We start from the raw sequence: 25,358 nt of genomic DNA on the forward strand, positions 1-25,358 counted from the left end.
TTCTAACAGTCATATTCCTTCTTGCATGCTACTAATCACATTCCCTTGTCCGTCCATATGCCATCGTGCTGAGTACACAATCGTACCTGTTTATTTGTCCTTGTCTGTGCGTGTGCCAGTATGCTGAATGCACAAAGTTTGTTGGTTTATTCGTTGTGCTTCCATTGTCTCTGAGTGTACAAACATACAGAATATACTAATACTCCTGCTGATATATTTCTGTAATGTCTGTAACACATGCACTCACCACGGTATTAAAAATGCTGAAAAAATCATTCCAGACCCAAACAATGAAAGCTAATGCTGTCAACGCAATATATTTATATTTCATATTCTTCCACCAACCATTAAGTAGTTTGCTGACACTGCTAGTTGTCATGTAAACAATGCTAGGCAAAGAGGAAGGAATTTACAGCTTGTCTATATTTCAGCAGCATTGTAAGATAAGTAAATGGTTGATACCAGTATCTAAATTACTTGCAATAGTAGATTAAGGAACATCAGGTTTTAGGTGTCTTTCTGCTGATATAAGTTTGCACAACAGCAAAAAGTCATTGTTACGGGTTTTACAGCTAGTTTGTTCTGGTTTATTTTTCTATATTTTATTTCCCGTTAAAGAGGTCCAATATTTTTTCCATATCAGAACGTCAAATGCTGCGAGTTATAGAACATAACTGGACAGGTTGAGTTTTTAACTCCCAAAAGTTTTCTTCCAGTATTTACACATTTGTGCCATTTTAACACCCCTTTCCTTGAATGTATTCCTATCGTGGATCCTGATCTGCACAAAGATTTATCCAGCTCTTAATTACTGTACTGTCATGTTACATTACTTTACATTGTAGCTTATTAAATGCTGTCCTGATTTGCTGGGAATTCAATGTAAGGGTACTTTTTCCATTACTAACTAGCGATAATTTTTAATTTTTCAGGAACTGGGTGTGACCAAGGTGGGTCATATGAAGCGAATCCTCCACGGAATTCGAGAACTGAGCCCCCCTCCTGTCAGTGTGGACTAGGATCTGTGTTCACGGCATGCGTTGCCCAGTCTGGGTGATATTTCTGGCTGGTGTTGCCACAAACCTCAAGTGACTTTGTGTAGGTTCTACTGCAGCATTGTTCTTGTCTCCAGCTGCCGTTGTGCCATGAGAGTTTTTATAGAGTAGATCACAGTTGTGCCATGAGCAGTTTTATAGCCAGTTATAAGTGCATACCTGTATGGAATTGCTGCAGCCAAATGCAAATGAGCCCTGGGAATTTCTGCAGCATATCATATTCTTGGTATGGTTTATTCTGTAGTCAAGGAAGTGCTCTGTATATTTCTGAAACCATCTACAGATAATCTCCCATGTGCCACAGCAGCCAGTTTATGACTAAAGTAACCGTTTTTGTTTAAGTGCTACCTCGTGTGACTGGGACAGAGCTGTCCTTAGCTATTGTAAAGTGAGCAAAGCAAAATTCACGCCATTGAGTGCGCACACTCTGAATTCCCTTTTCCTTACATACTTTGTCTGGTCGACCCATTGCACCTCCCAGCTTCCTGCAAGTTCGACAAGTGTAATTGTGGACCATCTGCTTCCCCGTACTTCTTTTCCACTCAGTCCCACCAAGTGTGGGTTTCTACCTGTGTTAATATAAGTGCTTTTATTTGAGGATCCCTATGTAAATTGTGTAGTGTGCAAAGAGCGTTGCTTGTGATTGTTGGTTATTATGAACGTAAAAAAAAAAAACTCAGCTGTGAAGTGATGACAACACAACTCTGGTCTGTGATCAAAAGATTGTTTACATTTCTAATAGGTACATTTCTTAAAGCAGGAAACGGCCTCTGACCAAAATGCAAACTCCTTGACTGGCAGAGAGAGAGAAGCAACACACCGCCTCTCTGACAGTCATGGTGTCCAAATCTGAAGTATGGTTTCCTGAATCTCTTTTCCAGGATGTGGTTGTGGGTGTCCACATTAAATCTTCCCTCCTTTCTCTATCCCGGGCAGGTCCCTTCCCATCTTTCTCTCTCTCTCTCTCCTGCTCTACCCCATCTGTGTGTATTTATTGTCCCGTGCCTTACTGCATCCCCTGCTCTGTTTCTAAAGTGATGTTAATTCTTGTAAATAGTGATATTGTAAAGAACATATGCTGTTTTTACAGTAAATGTGTTAATAGTGACTTAAATCTTGTCTCCTGACTCGTGATTTCCAGGACTATATATAAATGATGTCTTAACACATATCATTACTATCAAAGCTGTGTGTCGTCATGTGATTTTGTAAATACAGTGTTTGTTTGCCTTGGCTTTTGAGCCCTCTAATATTTGGCAAGTTCTAGATCAGGGATCAGCAACCTATGGCACACGAGGTGTCTTTGCACGGCACTAAACTCTGCCAACGACAGGCTCTGGCCTATCATTAGTCCCAGTGGGAATTCATATTTCTGCTAGTGCAAACCAAGCAGTGATTGCAGGTGGTAAGGGAAAATCCTCAATTTACGCATTGCAGTACTTAAAGAAAGTGATCTCAGAAAACATCCTCCTCCAACTTGTGAATGGAAGTCTGCACTAGAATTCAGCAGCTATCACAGCTCCTGCTCTTGACTAGTACCTGGCCAGCCCAGTCCCCACTGGACCCCAGGGAAGCCACTGCTAGATATAGACATAGAGCTGTAGAATAAGCTTCCCTCTCATACAAATAATACAAAATCACAATCCCCACAAACACAACACCACTGACAATCCACATACACACACACAACCCCACAAGCAGCCTCTCATATACACACCATCAAACACACAATGTTAGATATCGACCACACAATTCCACAAGTAGCCCCCATACTAAGCCCACATTCATAGGTATCATACACAATACCACAAATTACTCATGAACATATACAATATAACATCCCACATACACACAAACACAACGCTACATACACACATCAATTTTTAAAAATAGTACTGGCACGCCAAGGAACTTCAAGATGTTGTTATTGCACAGTACTACTAAAAGATTGTGCTCTCCAGTTCTAGATTAATAGCAATGATTACTTTATAGATCGTGGTTTGCAGTATTTCATGTTGATACACGGAATGGTCTGCAGCTACAACCTGATCAGCCAGAGGATATGTTAGTAATCAAATTATTTCACTAATGGCATTTTAGTATATGCACAGGAGTTAATAGTTAATCCTACTTGGCAATAGATTGTGCATGTACAATGTATAAAGTGCAGTACATTGGAAGTGTTTGACACAGAACATTATTGCTAATCGTGTGAACTGGAGATCTTTACCCTTGCCAAGGTGCAAAATAAACCACAAAGATACAAAATTATTTAATATGTGGTTCAAGACATTCTATATATTTCTGAAACAAATCTCCAGCTTCTTGGAGAAACCATTACGATCCAGGAACTGCGTTTTTCCATTATTCATAGCCTTTCTTTTGTAGGAAAAATAGTTGGCAGGCCGGATTCTGCTACACTATATGTGGACACTCCTACTAATTATTGAGTTCAATTGTTTCAACCTCACTTATTGCTATAATAGGTGAATAAAATCTCGATAGACATTCATTGGTAGCACAGGGGGTCATATTGAAGAGCTCAGTGACTCTAAACATGGGCTGTCAGGGTGCCACCTTTGTCACAAGGCAGCTTGTGAAATGTCTGCCTTACTAGTTCTCAATGTCAACTGTAAGTGCTATATTTGTTAAGTCGAACAGCAACAGCAGAGCCACAAAGACCGTGCATATTCAGAGGCGGGCCATTGAGTGCCAAAGCACCTAGCGAGGAAAACTCGCCTATCATCTGTTGCATCATACACAGTTCAACACTGCTTCTGGAAGCCAAATCAGTACCAGACCTGTGCATTGTGAATATCATAAAATGGGTTTCCATCAAATATAATACCAACTGTCGGCTGGAGTGAAGGTAGAGTTTGTATTATATTTGTATTCTATTAAGCGCTCCACTAGGGGATTTGTTGGTGGAGGTCACTTTACCTTCATTACCCTACATTTTTGTCTTTGGATTGAATAGGCGGGAAGGAGAACAACCCACAACAGTGTGTAGCGGTTATCTAATTTTCTGTATATACAATCTTTAGGCGCCTTTGGTACACCGAGCACTTCTTTGGTTATATATTGCACGCCAACACTAGACTCGGGGCAGTGGAAATTTATTCTTTGGGAAATGTATTCTTTGGAGTGGTAAATTATGCTTACCTTACTGGCAGTGGAACAAACTGTGTGTGGTGGATGTCAGTGGAATGCTACCAACAATACATAGTGGCTACTGTGTACATAAAACAAGGGAAATATGTCGCTGAAAAAAATATTTTAAAACTGCACCTTACTTAGTGTATTAGCTCAAAAACACAACAACATAAAAAGTGTGCAGTGTTTTTAGGACTGTTGTAATATTGAGTAAGTACCTCAATATTTAAGTGCAATACCATGAAACAAGTATAGTACCAAAGTGCGCTATGCGAAAAAACTGCTAAAGAATAAAGTGCAATCCAATAGTGTGCAAAATCACAATTAAGTGCTTCCAATTGCTGTGCAAAAAAAGTCAAACAGGTAAGTGTAATACCAGCTAATTTCACTGTGAAGTGACAAATATAAAAAAAAGAAATCATATCGTGTAGTATTGCTGATAAAACAATGTAGGATATTATATATAAGGAAGACCACTCAGAAATATAGAGCAGTGAAGTCTGCTTTAACTGTAATCATTCTAATGGGTGCTGACACATGAAGCCATGAAACTGTAGCAGATGTAGTCAAAGTTTTATTAATACACATCAGTTAAACACCACAGGCTTGTAAACCCTCTTAAAAAGCTGTTACCCCACCTGTGAAACTCCCACTTTGGTCCGATCAATTGCTGTCTATATTCGATCTCACAAATGAGGTGCTGCTCCTTTTCTACCAGGAGGCTGGGCTTGCAGAAAGCGTGTGTGATGACGCGTTTCGCAGATGATATCGGTTTCCTCAGATCTGCCCGGTCTCTGCTAAGTTTTGCAATATTGAGTAACTACCCCAATATTTAAGTGTAATACCATAAAACAAGTATAGTACCAAACTGCACTATGCAAAAAAGTGAAAAAAGAATAAAGTGCAATCTAATAGTGTGTAAAATCCCAATTAAGTGCTTCAGATTGCAATTATACACAATTAAGTGCATTAATAAAACGCTTAGTGCACTTTTGTACTAAACTATGTTTTATAGTATTACACTTAAATATTATGGTACTTACTCAATATTGCAACAGTCTTAAAGACACATCACCTTTTTTTGTTTTACATAGTGACTGTAAATTGTTGCGGAGTATGGATAATGGTCTGGTTGGGTATAAGGAAGTGAACAGTCATTCAGTAGGAAATAGTCACCAAGGTACAGGAACACTATAGCGTTAGGAATGCAGATTTGTATTCTTAACACTATAGTGTTTCTTTAATATTTTGTAATGAAGCTAACACCAGATCTGGGAACCAGAAGAATTCACTATAGACTACAAACAAACACCAGGCAATGATGTTTTGCAAATTGCAATATGCACTTTGAGAGGTCAGTGGATTTTCCTATTCAATACACCCTGTTCAAAATTATTATGCAAATTCTATTTAAGTGTCACAAAGATTAAATATTTTGTTTTTCAGTTTAACTCATGGATGGCATTGTGTCTCAGGGCTCTTGTGCTCACAAGCAGAAACGGCTGCATTGGGCAGAAAAATACATGAAGACTAATTTTCAAACAGTCCTGTTCACTGATAAGTGCCGTGCAACCCTGGATGGTCCAGATGGATGGAGTAGTGGATGGTTGGTGGACGACCACCCTGTTCCAACAAGGCTGCGACGTCAGCAAGGCGGTGGTGGAGTCATGTTTTGGGCTGGAATCATGGGAAGAGAGCTGGTCGGCCCCTTTAGGGTCCACGAAGATTTACAGATGACCTCTGCAAAGTATGTGGAGTTTCTGACTGACCACTTTCTTCCCTGGTACAGAAGGAAGAACTATGCTTTCCGTAATAAAATCATCTTCATGCATGACAATGCACCATCTCATGCTGCAAAGAATACCTCTGCATCAATGGCTGCTATGGGGATAAAAGGAGAGAAAGTCATGGTGTGGCCTCCATCCTCCCCTGACCTCAATCCTATTGAGAACCTTTGGAGCATCCTCAAGCAAAAGATCTATGAAGGTGGGAGGCAGTTTACATCCAAACAGCAGCTCTGGTAGGCTATTCTGACATCTTGCAAAAAAATTCAAGCAGAAACTGACAAAAAAACTCACAAGTTCAATGGATGCAAGACTTGTGAAGCTACTATCAAATAAGGGGTCCTATGTTAAAATGTAACGTGACCTGTTAAAATGTTTAAAAAGTTAAAATGTTGTTATAAGTTGGATTGAAATAGCTTTTGATTTCAGTAAATATGCTGCAAACACAACAAATGACAATTTTCAGTTCTTTACAACCTATAAAGTGTTTTGAAACTTACTGTGCGTAATCATTTGGAACAGTGCATTGTACGTGTTTTATGTTTTAAAAACATACTGTTATCATTAGGAGGTTTGTTCAATAAAATTTGAATTGTACTCTTAATAGTTGATAACATGAGAATTATGCTGACTGTTATTTACATCAATTATTTAGGTAAATGAGAAAAATATCATTTGCATAATAAGTTTGAACAGGGTGTACAAGAACTGCAATTCACAAAATTATACCATGAATTAGCCACAAGATGGTGCTAAAAATCACCATTGGCATTTTACATTTTTTTTTTATATAGTATATGTTTTTTTCCAAAGTTAAACACTGGTTCCAAAGACATGCACAACACCATAAACACAATTTCCAGGATAGGATAAAAGACTAAAACTTTCTTCTCCCCCCCACCTGAACAGTTCCCCCAGGAATACATTTTTTATTACATTGTACTAATTGATTAGATATCAAATACAGATTTGCAGATTACATGAAAATTATTTGCCTGACATTTGGTACCAGCAGCAGAAGATCTGGTAGCCTTCACCACAGTATTAATGAATAAGGGAGTCACTGGCGAAGCTAGAGAGCATCTCCACTCAGCTGTTAAAATGAAGTTGGCAGCATGTATCTGCAATGTAACTTGTGTTTTTTTGTTTTAAATATGTTTATTGGTTTCACACCATAAATTTCAATGCAAACTTATTTGTATTTAAGCAGGTAAGTGCCTGCGCAGAGGCGTAATTGTCAATACATGTGTGGGTACGCGAGCTGTTGCCTGCGCAGAGGCATATTAATTGAGTCATTGGTTTTACAGCAAGTAGATTCATATTTAGTCATGTGTGTTTTGTAACTCTTGCTATGCTAGTTTCTTGTCTTTGTGTTAACGCTATCTGGTGTGGTTCGATGTTATGCTTGTGTAGTTATCTTGTGTTGGCTGGTTTATGTGGTTGCTTTATGTTAGCCAGTATGTGCAGTTGTTTTGTGTTAGCTGGTTAGTGTAATTGCTTTGAGTTTGCTGGTTTGTACAAGTGTTTTGTGTTAGTTGGTTTGTGTAAGTGCTTTGTGTTAGCTGGTTGTGTAGTTGCTTTGTGTTAGCTGTTTGGATAGTGACCTTGCGTTAGCTGGTTTGTGCAGATGTTTTGAGTTAGCTGGTCTGTTATATGCATTGTGATTGTCTAGTCTGTTATAATTCTAACTCGCGGATATTAGAACATGAAGCGCTTATGGTAGTAATTAAAAACATATCGTCATTTTCTTGCTACTAGGTCAGAACACATATATCAAACTGATTTATGGTAGAGCAAGTAGTTGCCCTCGCAGGGGCATATGCATTAGGGTATAAGCTGCGATAATACAGTGAGATGGCTTTGGTAGTTTGGATCTGGTATGAACTTCAGCAGTTATATGTACTCAACATGTATATTATTGGACGGCTGTGTAACCGTTGTTTTCTGGCTTAAAATAACAAGCATAACTGGTCCCACATTCTCTGGGGGCAAAAAACACAAAAAAGATGGAGGAACTTGTGTTTTTGAACCATTGGATGTAGTAAAATTGGCATGCAACTGAATATTATAGAAGCATTTATACTATTGGCACAAAACTGAGTCAAATGGTAGCGCAGGACAGTTTTGTGTTGTGCACATTAAAGAAACACTATAGGGTAAGCTACACAGACATATATTCCTGACCCTATACCTATAGTGTTAAAACCACCATCTGACCCCTCCTTGATCACCTAAATAGAGTAACATTTCTCTGAAAATACAGTATTTACAGCAAAAAGCCTGAAGGGAATGCTTATTGTACTCAGCAGAACAAATACCTTAAGCTGTAGTTGTTCTGGTGACTATAGTGTCCCTTTAAGAAACATATAATGTGTTAATTTGTGTGTGCAGTGGGATATGTTAACTCAGAAGAGATATTGCCATAAAGTAATGGTCAAAAGTGGTCACAATGCACCTATTGACAAGCTCGTGAATATGTTAATGTGGTTTATGGTTATGTGGTGGCTTTTATAGGGGTTAGGTGTTTTTGTATATATTTTTTATATAATGTTTTTGTTAACCAAAAAGGCTGCTAGCGTCAGAATTTATTGCAGCCATTTAACTATAGATTTAACACTTTGTTTTTTTAATTGAAATCATTTTATTGGGGGGGCGGGGCCTGGCCGCTGAGCTGAGCGGACGCAGGCAACATTGGCTCCTGCTACTAACGAGAAATTGAACCACAATTACCCGCAGAGCCACCTAATCTTGATGCCCACGAGCTGCCATTCGACAGGGGAGCCTGTGAACAGCACAATGATACCACATAAGCTGACATTCTGCCAGATACCGCTCGGCCACCATAAGCGGCCTACACACACGGATGGCCCGGGGGAGACGGCCGCTCTCCCGCCGCCACAACACTCGGCTGACAATCTGCAGAGCCCACGTTCCCGCCCCCCATGGACCGGCGGGGGTTATCCCGGTCCACATTAGCCTGGCTTGTAAAACGCTACCCACATTGACAAACCCAAGCGGCCTGCTTCCAAGATGGCGGCGGAGGAACACGAGCCTGAGCATGCTCCCTGCCCATCCCTGCAAGAGCGGTTGGATGCCTTATTTCACCGCTTCTGGGAGACACTGGAGCGGCGAGCAACCCAACCTCTGCCTTTGTGTGAAGGAGGTGTGGAGGGGAGAGGAGGAGAGGGACGTACACCCAACGGCGTGAGCCCATCTAGGCCTAAGGTCGTGGGGCTAACCCCCCCGAAGCACAAGCCACAACGCCGGAGAGCCACACACCGCAGGCGGTGTAGTAACATCAAGCTCCTCCGTAGCGCCCACAGAGGGAACGACCCGGCCTCCCAGAGTACCCGAGTCTGTGGTCAAGAGGTGCCGACCATAAATGAGGCCTGGAACGGGGGAGGGACCCTCCGCCACACGCGCACTCGTCCCGCTTATCGGTACCCCCGAATGCCGCCTCCCAGGATGCCCACCAGAGGTATCGGCTAAGCCTGATGGTCCAACACCCAGCCACACTCTCCGTTCTCACACTATACTGATTGCCGCTGCTGCACGAAAGACCTGATAACGGAGAGACACGACGCCACAACCTTACCGCAGACGGCCGCTTCAGGCACTTGAACTCGGACTTCCCCTCATATGCAGTCGACGGACAATCCCACAGCCCAATACCTACCCTGCAGCCCAATCTGGACTCCCACACAACCTTACGGTTTTTTCTCACGCTGGGCATAGGCTGAAGGGGAACGTCTACCCCCAGGACAGCGCAGAGATCCAAGCTCAGGACACAAAACAACCCCCCTACCTGCGACTTGCTACAACCGGAGACCACTTAAGATACCTTAAGATACCTATGCATAATTTGCGCTTGACAACTGTATAACGATACCATAATGATCATAAAATGTTGTGTTACTCATGTAGATGGCATTCCCTAATGGCCAGTAACTTACTCTCACACTCATATACCTGCATGCCTGGCAACCTCTTGGTATTTCCCACTCATGCTATATACAGTAAAGCCTGCTTTAGCTACAACGTGCTTTAGATTTGCTCCATAAAAAAACAAAAAATGAGGCATTGTCACTCGGGAAATGTAGTTCTCTGAAAATGTCGATATACTAATCCTGTTTTGTAAACCGTTTATTACATTTCCCTCCCTTTTTCTTTTTGTACCCAATCCTGTATGCTTCAATAAAAGAAAGATTGGAAAAAAAAAAAGAAATAATTTTATTGAATAATGTTTTTTTGTTTTTTTTGTTTTGCTGATGTTGAAGTAACTAAAGTTCAATGCCTTCTGGCGGTTTGCTGATGCATGTTAATCATATATGCCCGGTCACTTCATTCCAAGATCCTGTCAGGGACTTGGGTGTTCTGAGTGGATATCTTAAATATTCAGTGTACTGGCCAACTATTACAACAATTAGAAGACAACACATAACTAAAAACCAATGTACATTGATTAACACTGTGATTGTTAATTACTGGTCAAGACCCACATTGGTATGTCCCCAATAATCGATACACCTCCTAGTTATCAAGTCCAAGGGAACAGCAATACATTAGAAAGGAAGAACGGGGTTGCAAAGCCAGGCTCATGGAGGTAATTTAAGTTCCAATCAAAAAGTATAAGATTAGTACATAAGTATCAATTCGTATGTTAACTTTCATCCTCGTTTACTTTTTTACGGTATTTTGCTTTCTCTGTTCTATTACTCCCCCATATTGCAGACTTTGCAATGTGTGGTTTATCCTTCTACTATCCCAGATATTGCAATATTTTGGAGACTGCTTTTTTATTTTTTTTTGTTTACATATAGAAGGACAGGACACAGAGAATCAATATGTGAGGTTATTGATTAACTTGAAATCCGTTCTAGAGACTATGCCAAAAGAAAAGATCCCAATGTAACAGTGTAAACGCTTACAGATCCCAAACGCTCACAGTGATTTATTGCAGCTTTATAATCTTTGGACACGTGCATAGTAAGTTCTAACTGGACATTTTGTAAAATATCTATATTACGTAGCTCTCTCTCTCTCTCTCTCTCTATATATATATATATATATATATATATATATATATATATAAATAAATAAAAAATATATGCATGTGGAATGGGCCTTCTTGAGCAAATAATTCTAATTGTTTTAGTCTGTTATCGTATAACGTTTTGGGGATATTTTCTGAATCATGAATTGTCGAGCAAGGTTGAGTTTTAAGGTTTTTTTTTTAATTTAGTTTTTCTGTGTATTTTGATATTATCTCACTTTTTGTGATTGCATTTTCACTTATTTACTCCGCTATCAGTAAGGTTTTTGAACGTTAATGCATTATGGATTTGTTTCAAGGTTTACAAGCTGCAACACAGTACTGTTAAATATATATTTGAACAGTTTTTTACTTATTTATTAAACTTGATCTAGTCCTACAAAAATGCAGACAACCCATTCATTTATTTAATATGTTCGTAAGCCTTTCGGGTCAAACAATTTGTCATAGTTAGTGATTTGCTTTATCATTTCAATCACACTTTATTTAAATTATGTGTATAATTGTTATTTATGTAAAGTAATGCATAGCAAATGGTGCTATAGAATGATATACATGCATTTGTTTTTGTATTAGGGTAGAAATCTGTCTTATGAGATGGAAAAATAATATTCCTGTATATGGTAATAGTGTGAATTATTACCAGAGTTAGGTTTACATGCAGAAGTAGCTCTTTAATAAGGCAAGTTAGGCAGCCACCTAAGTCCTCACGGCCGCTTAACTGGCCTTAGGGGCCCCTCTACTTAGTCTGCCCAGGGGATGAGAGCATGCATCAGCCTCCAGTCTGCAGGTCTGCATGGTGCAGAGTTGTAGACAACACAGTAGTTGTCAGAGAGCTCCAGCCAATCAGAGCTTTGCCGCAGGTTACCATGTCATGAGAACACGGCTTCAACACACTGAACAAAGACCACAAGCAGCCCTACATACACCCAACAGACTACAAGCAGCTAATCCACACACATACAACTGTTAAAATATAAAAATAAACCGTTGGGCTTGGGCACCCCTAGTCACTTTATTATTTGTGGTCCCCACCTGCCGCTCATTGGTGGAGGCCTGGGGGGGACATTTGGTACCCCCCATTATTTATTTAATTAGGGTCCCCACCCGCCGCTCATGGCTGGAGACCTGGGAGGACATTGGGTCCCCCCCCTTTCTTTAATTAGGGTCCCCACCTGCCGCTCATGGGTGGGGTCCTGGGGGGGACATTAGGTCTCCCCATAATTTATTTAATTAGGGTGCCCACCTGCCACTCATGGGTGGGGACCAGGGGGGACATTAGGTCCCTCCCATTATTTCATTATTTAAGGACCCCACCCGCCGGTCATCGGTGGGGACCTGGGGGGACACTAAGTTCCCCTTTTATATTAATAGCCCCCACTCGTGGGGCAGTGGGCACTATGTTATTTACCTGTGCCAGGTCCCCCCTTTTTGCACTAGCGCCTGGGCAGCAATAGCTGCCCAGTCACTAGTAATTTTAAATAGCTTTAGGCAAGGAAGGACGGGATCAAGACTTTTCCTCTTCTTTCACAATGTATGACAGGTGCTTGGTAAACATTTGTCCGTAACAGAAGAGATTTGTGATCTCAGCAGTCTCCGTTGCCTCATTTTATTTTTTTGTCAATCTTTATTTTGTTGAGGCATTAGGTAAATGGGATACAGAATGAAGAAGAGGGGTCATTTGTTTGTCATACAGATTGGGAGTACGAGTACATTATACAACCTTTCCCTCGAGTAACAGCCTCATTTTATATTACAGGGAGTGCAGAATTATTAGGCAAATTAGTATTTTGACCACATCATCCTCTTTATGCATGTTGTCTTACTCCAAGCTGTATAGGCTCGAAAGCCTACTACAAATTAAGCATATTAGGTGATGTGCATCTCTGTAATGAGAAGGGGTGTGGTCTGACATCAACACCCTATATCAGGTGTGCATAATTATTAGACAACTTCCTTTTCTTTGGCAAAATGGGTCAAAAGAAGGACTTGACAGGCTCAGAAAAGTCAAAAATAGTGAGATATCTTGCAGAGGGATGCAGCACTCTTAAAATTGCAAAGCTTCTGAAGCGTGATCATCGAACAATCAAGCGTTTCATTCAAAATAGTCAACAGGGTCGCAAGAAGTGTGTGGAAAAACCAAGGCGCAAAATAACTGCCCATGAACTGAGAAAAGTCAAGCGTGCAGCTGCCAAGATGCCACTTGCCACCAGTTTGGCCATATTTCAGAGCTGCAACATCACTGGAGTGCCCAAAAGCACAAGGTGTGCAATACTCAGAGACATGGCCAAGGTAAGAAAGGCTGAAAGACGACCACCACTGAACAAGACACACAAGCTGAAACGTCAAGACTGGGCCAAGAAATATCTCAAGACTGATTTTTCTGATGAAATGAGAGTGAGTCTTGATGGGTCAGATGGATGGGCCCGTGGCTGGATTGGTAAAGGGCAGAGAGCTCCAGTCCAACTCAGACGCCAGCAAGGTGGAGGTGGAGTACTGGTTTGGGCTGGTATCATCAAAGATGAGCTTGTGGGGCCTTTTCGGGTTGAGGATGGAGTCAAGCTCAACTCCCAGTTTCTGGAAGACACCTTCTTCAAGCAGTGGTACAGGAAGAAGTCTGCATCCTTCAAGAAAAACATGATTTTCATGCAGGACAATGCTCCATCACACGCGTCCAAGTACTCCACAGCGTGGCTGGCAAGAAAGGGTATAAAAGAAGAAAATCTAATGACATGGCCTCCTTGTTCACCTGATCTGAACCCCATTGAGAACCTGTGGTCCATCATCAAATGTGAGATTTACAAGGAGGGAAAACAGTACACCTCTCTGAACAGTGTCTGGGAGGCTGTGGTTGCTGCTGCACGCTATGTTGATGGTGAACAGATCAAAACACTGACAGAATCCATGGATGGCAGGCTTTTGAGTGTCCTTGCAAAGAAAGGTGGCTATATTGGTCACTGATTTGTTTTTGTTTTGTTTTTGAATGTCAGAAATGTATATTTGTGAATGTTGAGATGTTATATTGGTTTCACTGGTAAAAATAAATAATTGAAATGGGTATATATTTGTTTTTTGTTAAGTTGCCTAATAATTATGCACAGTAATAGTCACCTGCACACACAGATATCCCCCTAAAATAGCTAAAAATAAAAACAAACTAAAAACTACTTCCAAAAATATTCAGCTTTGATATTAATGAGTTTTTTGGGTTCATTGAGAACATGGTTGTTGTTCAATAATAAAATTAATCCTCAAAAATACAACTTGCCTAATAATTCTGCACTCCCTGTAAGTATACGTTCAATAATAGTGCTAGCTAGTTCAGTAAAATAGCAGTAAGTGTAGTTTGGCATAAGCAGAACAACAAGCAAGGTTATAACAGGCATGTAACACGAGGAATAGTGTATCTTGTAGTGTAATGTGGTAGAGCCACAGCCTAACTTTCCAGCTCAGCCCAATAACATAAATGTAGTGAGTGTTCATATATGAAGTCTATCGTGCGGTGCTGCCAGGTGAGTGTGCTCCCATGGTAGGGATGAGGTATGTGTTGCTTATGGCTGGGTCAGTTTACCATGGTAGTTGGCATGCTTTAGAGTCTATAGTTCGATTGGTAAAAAATTTAGTCTCTGCGTTACGGACTGGATTGTTGGTTGCGGGCCGCGGCCTGCTGGAGTCCGGTTTACCTCACCCTATGCCCGTTCTGGTGGCTCTGTATGTGAGACTGGGTAAGCGTAAGACGCTCAAGCTCCCTCTGGGTAGGATTACCGGCAGCGTTTGCAGGTGGGTCAGCGAGGAGTGGAAGTGGTTGCTGCAGGGGGCTTCTCCCCTTTTCCGGGCATCGTGTAGGGTTGGCACCGTGTGGCCACAGACTCGGTTGCCTCTCGGGGCCGGGTCTTTCCCATGATGGGCGCTGTGGAGGGTCCTGGTGGTCATCCACCGCCAGCGGCGGGCGGCTCTCCTGCGGTGTGGTCGGTGGATAGGAGGGAGTCTCCTAATGTTCCCCTGCCTGGGTGGGTGTTCCGCCCGTCGGTGTGCGGCGGCTGTTCCCGGGGTCTGCCCGCTCTGCCTTACAGCTTGGGACTGCCTCACCTCTTCTTTATGTGTAGAGGTTTGATGTACCATCCACCTGTCCAGCATCTCCCAGAACCGGTTGAGCAGTGCATCTAGACGCTCGTGTAGAGGCTGGGTGGAGGCATGCTCTGTAGTTTGGCCTGAGGTCGCCATTTTAGGAATGTCCGCTTGATTTTGTGTTTCACGCTTTTGGCTGTCTTCAACCATTGCATTCAGTTTAGGCTTAAGGTACACTCTTGTGTGGACCAGGATAACCCCCTCTGGTCCTGGGGGGGGGGGGGGGGGGGGGTTGGAAGGCCCGATGCTTCGGGTGGCGCTTGTTTTGGCGGGTCAGGAGAGCGGCCGTCTCTCCCATCCACCATGCGCTTTTGTTTTCATAAGATTCTCTTGATTCTTTTAAATTTATATTAAAGATTTAGCAGAAGACCTCATGATCCAGATCAAACAAGGCAAAGCAAGGGTGAACGTTGCAAATGAAGATGAAAAAAAGAAATATATTTACATTTCTACTTTTCTCAACGTTCTTTATTTTGCAAAGACCCCTGATGGTGACTGCTCCAGTGGCTGCCCGCAGGGTGCAGGGGAAAGTAAGTTTTGCTTACCTGAATCTGTCCCCTGCAGTCTCCTTGGTCTTCCTCCCGGTCCTCATCAGCTTCTGGTGTGAGGCCTCAGGATCCTCCACACACAAAGCTTTTTTCTCTCAGCTGTCAAATGTGACCAAGGAAATGACAAAACATGGCGGATGCTTGTCAAGCGTAGAAAATATACTAAGACAATATAGTCCCTACGTTGCCTTAGTATATCTTTTTTTGGTGTGGCGGGGGTGGGGGTTACAGAGCCACTTTAAAGGTCAGAGCTTATAATATTGACAGGGAGCTGAGATGAGGGTGCCCTGTTAGATTAAGAGGTGTATATCTCTACATTGACTTTTATTTTTCACATCTCAAAAAATACATATTTGTTAAATAATATTGATAAGTAAGTGCATAATATTAAAGGAACACTATAGGGTCAGGAACACAAACGTGTTATGGTGTCAAGGTTAGTAAAAATAGAAATCCAGCGCACTCACTTATCAACTAAACAGCTACTTTGATGCTGACAGATTTGACTAGTTTTATTAAAAACACCTAATCTAGGCAAAAAATAATGGGGGTTTAGTTACACTATATGATCATACATTGCATAAGCCTGCCACAAACGTCAATGTACCCCATCTTTGGCAGGTCCTACTCTCACTGCCAACTGTCTACTAAATGAGCTACTCACTTGGGGAAATCCTTCCATCTCGAGTTCTCTGCAGTACAAGGCTTAAATAGGGTCCTGAGATGAGACACCCGTGACAGGGGGCGGTGCAAAACCAAGGAGCTGGCTAGACTCCTAAATATATATATATGGGAAAACAAGGGTCTGGCTGCACTCACCTAAACATGCTTAAATGGGGTGCTGCTGGGGGGCAATAAGTACAGTAAAAATAGAAACCCAGCGCACTCACTTATCAACTAAACAGCTACTTTGATGCGGACAGATTTGACTAGTTTTATTAAAAACACCTAATCTAGTAGCTCATTTAGTAGACAGTTGGCAGTGAGAGTAGGACCTGCCAAAGATGGGGTACATTGACGTTTGTGGCAGGCTTATGCAATGTATGATCATATAGTGTAACTAAACCCCCATTATTTTTTGCCTAGACTATATACCAACAAGTGGAGCGCTATAATAGGTATAAATACTAAGGGGGAACACTCACCCCTCCAGAACAGTGACAATCTTAAAAATATATATCCAAATGTACATACAGAACAAAACAGCAAAAAAGAGAATATAGTGCAGATGGTTTACAAAAATACAAAAATACAAAATAAAAGTGAGTAATGATGCCAAATGGCTAAAACCACTCACATGGGTTGGAGCCTATATGATATTGGCTCCGTAAGTAACTCCTTTTTGCTTTTGAGGCAGCAACACACCCCTTTGTCCCAAACGGCATTCCTCCGGGGATATAGAGCAAACAAAAAGAAATAAACCAGATGGGTAGTATTGTGTGGAAAATAAATATAATACAGGTGATAATGGTTGTGCTCACCTTAAACAGAGCCTTAAATTCCCGGCTCTGAGGTTGATTGGCAGTATGCTAATTTAATCGGGATAGCATTCCCCACATAAGGTTCCTGGAGGCTAGAAAGTACTTTTTGGACTAATATGAATAGATATAGAAAATAATCTATTGAAATATAAAATAAAAATAAAAACAATGCTAGACTTGTAAAAAAGCACATACGTAAGTAAAATGAAAAAAGTCCAAGTATAAAAGTCCAAAATCCAGCTAAACGCGTTTAAATTATACACCAAGTAACCCCAATGGGAGGACCCATATGAATTTTTGAACATTTATAAAGCAGAAGATCCCTGAGGCTACTCTACAGCTACTGAGAGAGCTCATACAAGAGTGAAACGCGTTTAACAAAACATTTGTATTGATTACCCTAGTTCTGCATTGTCTCGACTGGTTATTGATGTAATTTGCTGAATCTCTAATACAAATTTGAAAGAAATCAGAGAATCTAAAAAAAAAAAAAAAGTTTACACGAATCATGTTCAATGTATTATTCATTATATTATATATTTATATGTTACATTAATTCCAGAGTCAAATTCTCAATTTAATGAATAAATGCCAATGCGTTTTTGTAGGTGTCTGCATATTGTATTGCTGATTTGTAATTGTGTAAAAACCTTTTTTTTTTTGTATCATTATGTGTCAATGCATGGAAGCATTTAAAGTGTGTGTGAATGCAAGAATGATGTTGTGTGAAGTGTTTGTCAGTGTGTGTGTGTGAATGCAAGAATAATGTTGTGTGAAGTGTTTGTCAGTGTGTGTGTGTGAATGCAAGAATGATGTGTGACGTGTTTGTCAGTGTGTGTGTGTGAATTGAAGAATTATGTTGTGTGAAGTGTTTGTCAGTGTGTGTGTGTGAATGGAAGAATGATATTGTATGAAGTGTTTGTCAGTGTGTGTGTGAATGGAAGAATGATATTGTATGAAGTGTTTGTCAGTGTGTGTGTGAATGCAAGAATGATATTGTGTGAAGTGTTTGTCAGTGTGTGTGTGTGAATGCAAGAATGATGTTGTGTGAAGTGTTTGTCAGTGTGTGTGTGTGTGTGTGTGTGTGTGTGTGTGTGAATGCAAGAATGATGTTGTGTGAAGTTTGTCATTGGGTGTGTGAATACAAGAATGATGCTGTGATGAGTATTTGCCTGTGTGTGTGATTGTTGAGATGTATTTTAGTTCTGCAGATGTGAATCTGTTATATATTTAATGTAATTTCTAGTATTCCCATCACCCCGTGTTTCTGTGTTTCCCTATCTCCTCAAATATCTCCCTAATTTTTCTCTACTTGTCTCCTCCAATTGTGCCTCTCCTCTATCTCTCTATGATTACTTCTCACATGTGTCTCTCCCCGCTTCCTCCCCAAGTTTGTCTCTCGTCCCCATCTTCCTATTTGTCTTGCTCACCCATTCCTTCTCTCATTTGTTGCTCATCCACTTCTTCCAGTGATCTGTCCTGGTTATGTTGGTTCTTTGAGTATTCCTTTAAGTTTGTTTCCAGGTTCCTGTGGGTAACCTAACACCATATTAAATATGTATTGCCAGCATATTAGTCAGGCACGTGGATCCTAAAATGAGTTGTATCTCTGCACAGGTGAGTTACCATCCTTCCTCCCAATCTGTGCCTACAGATATATCTCTCTGCACAATGCACTGGCTTCTCATCCTCTCATTCACCTTGATCAGCTGGAACACACCAAGTACTTACAGCCTTTCAGGTAAGTGTGTCACAAACAGGTGAAATCTATGAAAATAAGGAGCCTGGACAATAACGATTTGCCTAGATTTGGAAATATTGAGCTCGCCTCACACAGTTCTCTTTGTTGGAAGGTCACAGCAAGTTGAATGGCCACAGAATGGACATTCAACGTGAGGTCTCCTATCACGATCAGGTTAAGAGCATCCAGTGTAGTTACAAAGTTAAATTTCACCATGATGTTGTCACTACTAAGTATAGCCCAGCTCTTAAAACATCTGAACGAAGATTACTTAAACTAATGGTTATATAAGGGGTACAGCTGAAAGTCTGTAAATTCTGACAATAAACCTGATTTTCAATGGGGGTTGAATAATTGATTAAAATTAGCAGGTATTTTTATATAAGGGTAGATAGTTGTTTTTGAGGATAGATGATTTTGGATTATACAGCTTTAATTGTGTACAGTTGTGTAATGTGTATTTTGTGTTGGTCAATGCACTGTTGATACAACTGTTTATATATTAGGTTTAGAATCATTCCTAAATTAAGTTTATTATATCTGACTTTTGATGACAGTGCTTTATGACATATTATACCCTGTGTTTCTGTGCAATAATAAGTGATATTACATTATATTATATTCTATAGACTGAAATTTGACTGTATTATCCTGCAGACTCTTTTCTGCATCCTACCCTGATATAAGTGTGAGGACCCGTGTAATTTAATTGCTAATTAAAGTAATGCATACTGTAATATGTGTATGTGTATATATAAATAATACACAATATGTTATTGTCAATCCCTTATGCATTGTGAAATACATGTTTTTACATCCAGTAAATTAAATAGGCATTTATTGTTCCATATTGATCATGAAGCGCCCACAACATTGAACAGACTGTGCAACCATTGTTCCTACATCTTCTTCATTACAGTATTCTACAGCCGTCAAGATGCAAATCGTGTCCTTAGACTTCACAAACGAGAGAATACCTTGTTTGAAGAGTTAAAGTCTGGTTCACTGGAACGTGAATGTATTGAGGAGCATTGTAACCTTGAAGAAGCCAAGGAGATTTTTGGGTCCCGAGAGGCGGCTGTAAGAAAGTCAATGCATACAGATTTCAGTCTACAAATTTAATGTCTAACCATGTGCTGAAACTTCTAATTATCTCCTTTCATTATCTCCTTTCTAGCTTAACTTTTGGACAAAATATCATGGTGGGTATAAACTGTCTGCTAGTTCTTTTTGCAAATAATTAGTTTTTACTCTGTTATAATATTTATTAGACTCATGATAACTAACTGAGGATACTTCAGGACAAATGTGGTACTAAGCATGGGTGACTAACCTTTTATATGGTTCCATTGTACTGCTGTCAAGGTAAATAGACTGTACCATGATAGAGCCCGTTGGGATCTTAGAGCAGTGATAGCTACACTGCGATACATTGGGTCTCATGGTCCTGTGCCAGTTAGTGGGCCTGGAATAGGTGTTCGCCGCTAGCTCACGTGAGTTCCACTGCAGTCTGTTGTGCGTTCAACTTCGCTGCACTCGTTTGTGTAGTGAGAACCGATGCTGCCTTGCGCGTTTCGTGATTTAAATGATCACTTCATCAGAGGTATGCATCCAAAAGACACGGTTTTAAGCCTCTCTGTCTGACTGAACCATGGGTTCTTAACCCTTTAGTTACCTAAATATAATAGGTGTCGGGCTCTTAATCCTTGTAATCCTGTCTAATTGTGTAAAGTCCAAGTTATATATAACGAATAACCAAAAGTAAATATACATTATACAGATATCATGATGATAATACAAACTTAGCATCAAAACGGATAACTACACAAAAAATAGAGATATTATTATTGCCATTTATATAGCGCCAACAGATTCCGTAGCGCTTTACAATATTATGAGAGGGGGATTTAACTATAAATTACACATAAAGGACAATTACAAAAAACTTATGGAAACAATAGGTTGAAGAGGACCCTGCTCAATCGAGCTTACATTCTATAGGAGGTGGGGTGTAAAAACACATTAGGACAGGAATTTGCAGTCAAATAAGGTGGGCTGCCGTTTAGGAGAGAGCAAGAGACAGGTATGTGAGGTAGAGGTTAGTCTTGGAGGCCATAAGCTTTCCTAAAGAGATGGGTTTTAAGGCACCTCTTAAAAGATGCAAGACTAGGGGAGAGTCTGATGGCGGTAGGCAGGCTATTCCAAAGGAAGGAGCCGCCCGCGAGAAGTCCTGCAAGCGTGAGTTGGCCATACGAGTGCGGACAACGGACAGGAGGTGGTCACGGGCACAGTGGAGAGACCTAGAAGGGACATACCTATGGATCTGTGAGGAGATATAAGAGGGGCTAGAATTGTTCAGTGCTTTATAGGTGTGAATTAATACCTTGAATTGACTCCTATAGCATACAGGAAGCCAATGTAAGGACTGGCAGAGGGGTGAGGTGTGAAACGACTAGAGAGGAAAATCAGTCTGGCAGAAAATAGAATGGACAAAGGACAGAGCCTTGGGGGACTCCAACCGAGACAGGACGAGGGGAGGAGGTTTCATTAGTAAAGGAGACACTGAATGAGCGTTGGGAGAGATAGGAGGAAAACCAAGAGAGGACAGAGTCACAGAGACCAAGTGATTGAAGAGTTTGAAGAAGGAGAGCATGATCAACGGTGTCAAAGGCCGCAGAGAGGTCAAGAAGAATTAGTATGGAGTAGTGGCCTTTGGATTTAGCTGCGATTAGGTCATTAGTAACTTTGATAAGCGCAGTCTCAGTGGAGTGGAGAGGGCGGAAGCCAGATTGAAGAGGGTCAAGGAGAGAGTTGGAATTGAGGAAATGAGACAAGTCTTTCCAGAAGCTTTAAGGAAAAAGGGAGCAGGGATATGGGACGATAGTTAGAGGGGGTGGACGGGTCGAGGGATTTTTTTTTTTAGTATAGGTACTACAGTGGCATGTTTAAGGTCAGCAGGGACAATGCCAGAAGAGAGAGAGAGAGCAGTTAAAGATGTGTGTTAAGGAAGGCACAAGACAAGTGGAGAGAGATCTCATAAGGTGAGATGGGACAGGATCGAGCGGGCAAGTGGTGGGGCGAGAGGAAAAGAGAAGAGCAGCCACCTCTTGGTCAGTAGCTGGGGAGAATGTCTGAAGGGTAGGAAAGGCATGATCTATGTGTGGTTGAGAAACAGAATGGCAAGGAGGGGAGAATTCTTTCCTTAGCTGTTCAATCTTGTCAGTAAAGTAACCTGCAAAGTTATCAGCAGTAAGGTGTTTGGGGGGTAACCACAGCAGGGCGAAGAAGAGAATTAAAGGTGTCAAAGATACGCCTGGGATTGCGGGAGCATGAACTAATGAAAGAGGAAGAGTAGGACTGTTTGGCAAGGGCTGTGCTGTATGAACACAATATGAATCTATAATGGAGAAAGTCTGACTGGGTGCGAGACTTCCTCCAGGAGTGTTCAGCACAATGGGAGCATCTTTGCAGGTAGCGTGTTGATTTAGTATGCCCCGGTTGGAGGTGGGTCCTCCTCGAGGTGCTTGTTTGGGGCGTTGCTGCAGCGTTCAAGGCAGAGGTGAGGATAGTGTTATATGCAGAGATGGCCAGTGAAGGACAGGAGAGGGAAGGGATGGACAGCAGTTGTGAATCAATATCAGCTGACAACTGCTGGAGATCAAAAGAATTAAGGTCCCTCCTGAGTTGAGGGGGGTTAGGCTGAGGTGGTTGGGTGAGGGGGTACGCGAGAGCAAATGATAAGAGGTGGTGATCAGAGAGTGGATATGGAGTGTTGCAGATATTAGATACTGTACATGCATAAGTGAAGATTAGGTCAAGGGTATTGCCAGCTACATGGGTGGGAAAATTAGCCCACTGTGATAGCCCGAGGGAGGAAGTAATTGAGAGTAGTTTAGAGGCTGCAGAGGTCAAAGGTGGGTTAATAGGAATATTGAAGTCCACAAGAATTAGGGATGGAATAGAAGAGAGGAAATAGGGTAGCCAGGCAGCAAAGTGGTCAAGGAAGAGAAGAGGGGAATGATAAACAACAGCAATGTTAGCAGAGAAGGGTTTGAAAAGGTGAATTGAATGTATTTCAAATGATGGGAAAGAGAGGGAAGGGGGGGGGTGGGAAGAGGTTTAAAGGATCAGTGAGGGGAGAGGAGAAACCCTACACCACCACCTTTACATTCAGAGTTTCTTGGGTTGTGGGTAAGTTTAAGACCACCGAAGGACAAAGATGCAGGGGTGGCAGTGTCAGAGGGGGAGAGTCAGGTTTATGTTAAGGCTAGTAAATCTATTGAACAAGAGATGAAGAAGTCATGGACAGCAGTGGATTTAGTAATATTGCAAACAGAGCGTGCATTCCAGAGGGCAGTATTGAAGGAGGATTTAGAGGAACATGAGATGGGTATGAGATTAGTGTGGATCCTTGGGTTAGTATGTGGTGAGTTTGCCGAGATCGGACCAGGGTTTGGAGAGACATCACCAGCTGCTAGGAGCAGAAGGATAGTAAGGAAGTGAAGGTGGGAGTAGGATTTGAAAGTTTTGTAGGAGGGTAGATAGACAGATAGGTGTGTTTTTTGTGATCAGCTGACGCTTTCAGCGAAAGTGCTAGCCCTGCACTGCAAGACTTAGCTAAGAAGGAAACTCATTGCAGCCTGTCATTAGGAAGATACATCTTCAGGTGGAGTCGAGATGGAGAATATCAGTCCAACCTTCTGGCCCAGGAGGTTCTGGTTAGTGGTCTACTCAGGAAGTCTAGATTAAATCAGTGGAGACTTCCCGTTCATTAAGAGATCATCTTACATGCTCAAAAGTTAACTTAAACATGGTGTTGTCTGTTTTTATGAAAGCCAGTTTGAGCCACTGTCGCCCCACTCCCCACCCCTGCAAATCTTTATGCAATATTCATACTGACTGTGTTGGAATTTCACTGAACTGAACCAGTCAAAAGATAGGGACTAGTTTGTAACACTATTAAGTTTGGCATTTCTTGACACTGGGCGAAGCTACCACCATCTAGAAGTGTCAATCTCCAAGCCATCAAGGTTGTAAGGAAATGAGCTCTTTCTATAGAGGGTCTCGTAGGAACCTCCATATACCTCAATGCTGTACTCTTGCCCATTTGTGAGAGTACAGCAGTGAGGTCAGCCAAAGCTCCAGGAGCAGAGGACTGACTGGAAAAGGATGGCAGAGCCTGCGAGGGACAGGGACAGGTTCAGGTTCAGGTAAGTTAAACTCACCTTTGCTCCTGTACTCAGCTTGAGTATCTCCACTAGCTTCCCTTCTTTGGGACTAATAGTAAGAACACAGATATCCTCTGCAATATTTGTCAGCTAGCAAGAAGGCCCAAAGGGGTTTTGACATTTCAAGGGAAATATGACTTCAAAAACGTTAGCTCGCTGCATATTTGAAATCAGGTCAAGATCCTCAAAATTTCCTGCATGCTCACTCCAGTAGATCCATTGACACATCCTGGGCCGCTTCTGCCGTTAGCCACTTTGGAATGTTCCCAACACTTTTAAAAGACATTTTAAGTCTCCCCTATCTCTGTCCCAGATTGCTATGTCTCAGTTGTAAGTACGGCTGCTTTATATATGAAAAAATGGTATTTGTTACTCTCCGTAAAATCCTTTTTCCATTATGTCATTATTCCTATTTCTTCCCAATTTCTATCCGTTTCAGTGAGGTTTTCTATTTTAACTTATATTTCTAGTATTCATAAATTATATAAGTTATATATATATATGGGGGAAGAGCACACCTAGGGTGGAGCAAAAGTTTTATTTCTTCTGCCCTGTTGGTGTTAGTTTCCTGTACAGATGTGGAAACAGAGGCCCCACTACCCACTTGCAATTAGTACTTCTGCTATGGAAAAGGGATTTTATGGTTAATATCATATACCATTTCTGTCCAAAAACTAACGTTGGTCATGTCTCTTTCAGATGGCGATCAGTGCTTGCAGGGTTCGTGTGTAAACAGTGTTTGCAAGGATGGTATTGGGAAATATGAGTGCATCTGTGATAAAGGCTGGGAAGGTCGCTGGTGTACCCATGGTAAGTATCACAAGCAGTGCAAGTTCAGATATTAATCAAAGAAACAGACACTTACGTAAGAGTGTTCAAACCAAGCAAATGTTTCACTGCTTATTAATATATTAATTTTCCTTTTAATTGTTTGGAATGGTGCATTAATTTTTCTTTGAGAAAAGTCCACTAATATACATTTATAGGTGATTTGATCTCAATATAGTCGAATTTTCCAAAAAATTTAATTCAGTGTGGGCCTCTGATACAATTTTTCAAATTCAAAGAAGGGAATGTACACGTCTTCTAAATAAAACAAACACAGATGCAACTAGGTAGGGGTCGTGTCTGCCCAATGCAAAGTCAGTGTGCAAAGTTGTTTCAAGTGAGCAGACTTATAAGCAGTT

The 25,358-nt window shown here is 41.3% G+C and overlaps 2 protein-coding genes across 3 annotated transcripts in view; both read left to right on the forward strand.

The window, feature by feature from the left end:
* Positions 1-2,169, forward strand: part of DGKD (diacylglycerol kinase delta) — a 66,255-nt gene extending 64,086 nt beyond the window's left edge. For both annotated transcript variants that reach the window (XM_063442432.1, XM_063442433.1), the window contains one exon: positions 933-2,169. In XM_063442432.1, coding sequence (XP_063298502.1) covers positions 933-1,019 — 87 coding nt within the window. In that variant the 3' untranslated portion in view covers positions 1,020-2,169. The remainder of the gene's footprint in view (positions 1-932) is intronic.
* An 8,725-nt stretch (positions 2,170-10,894) lies between these two features.
* Positions 10,895-25,358, forward strand: part of PROC (protein C, inactivator of coagulation factors Va and VIIIa) — a 72,213-nt gene continuing 57,749 nt past the window's right edge. The window contains exons 1-5 of the mRNA XM_063442434.1: positions 10,895-10,978; positions 18,820-18,943; positions 19,863-20,023; positions 20,121-20,145; positions 24,871-24,981. Coding sequence (XP_063298504.1) covers positions 18,874-18,943; positions 19,863-20,023; positions 20,121-20,145; positions 24,871-24,981 — 367 coding nt within the window. The 5' untranslated portion in view covers positions 10,895-10,978; positions 18,820-18,873. The remainder of the gene's footprint in view (positions 10,979-18,819; positions 18,944-19,862; positions 20,024-20,120; positions 20,146-24,870; positions 24,982-25,358) is intronic.

Source organism: Pelobates fuscus, chromosome 2 (assembly GCF_036172605.1).
Source record: "Pelobates fuscus isolate aPelFus1 chromosome 2, aPelFus1.pri, whole genome shotgun sequence".
NCBI lineage: Eukaryota > Metazoa > Chordata > Amphibia > Anura > Pelobatidae > Pelobates > Pelobates fuscus.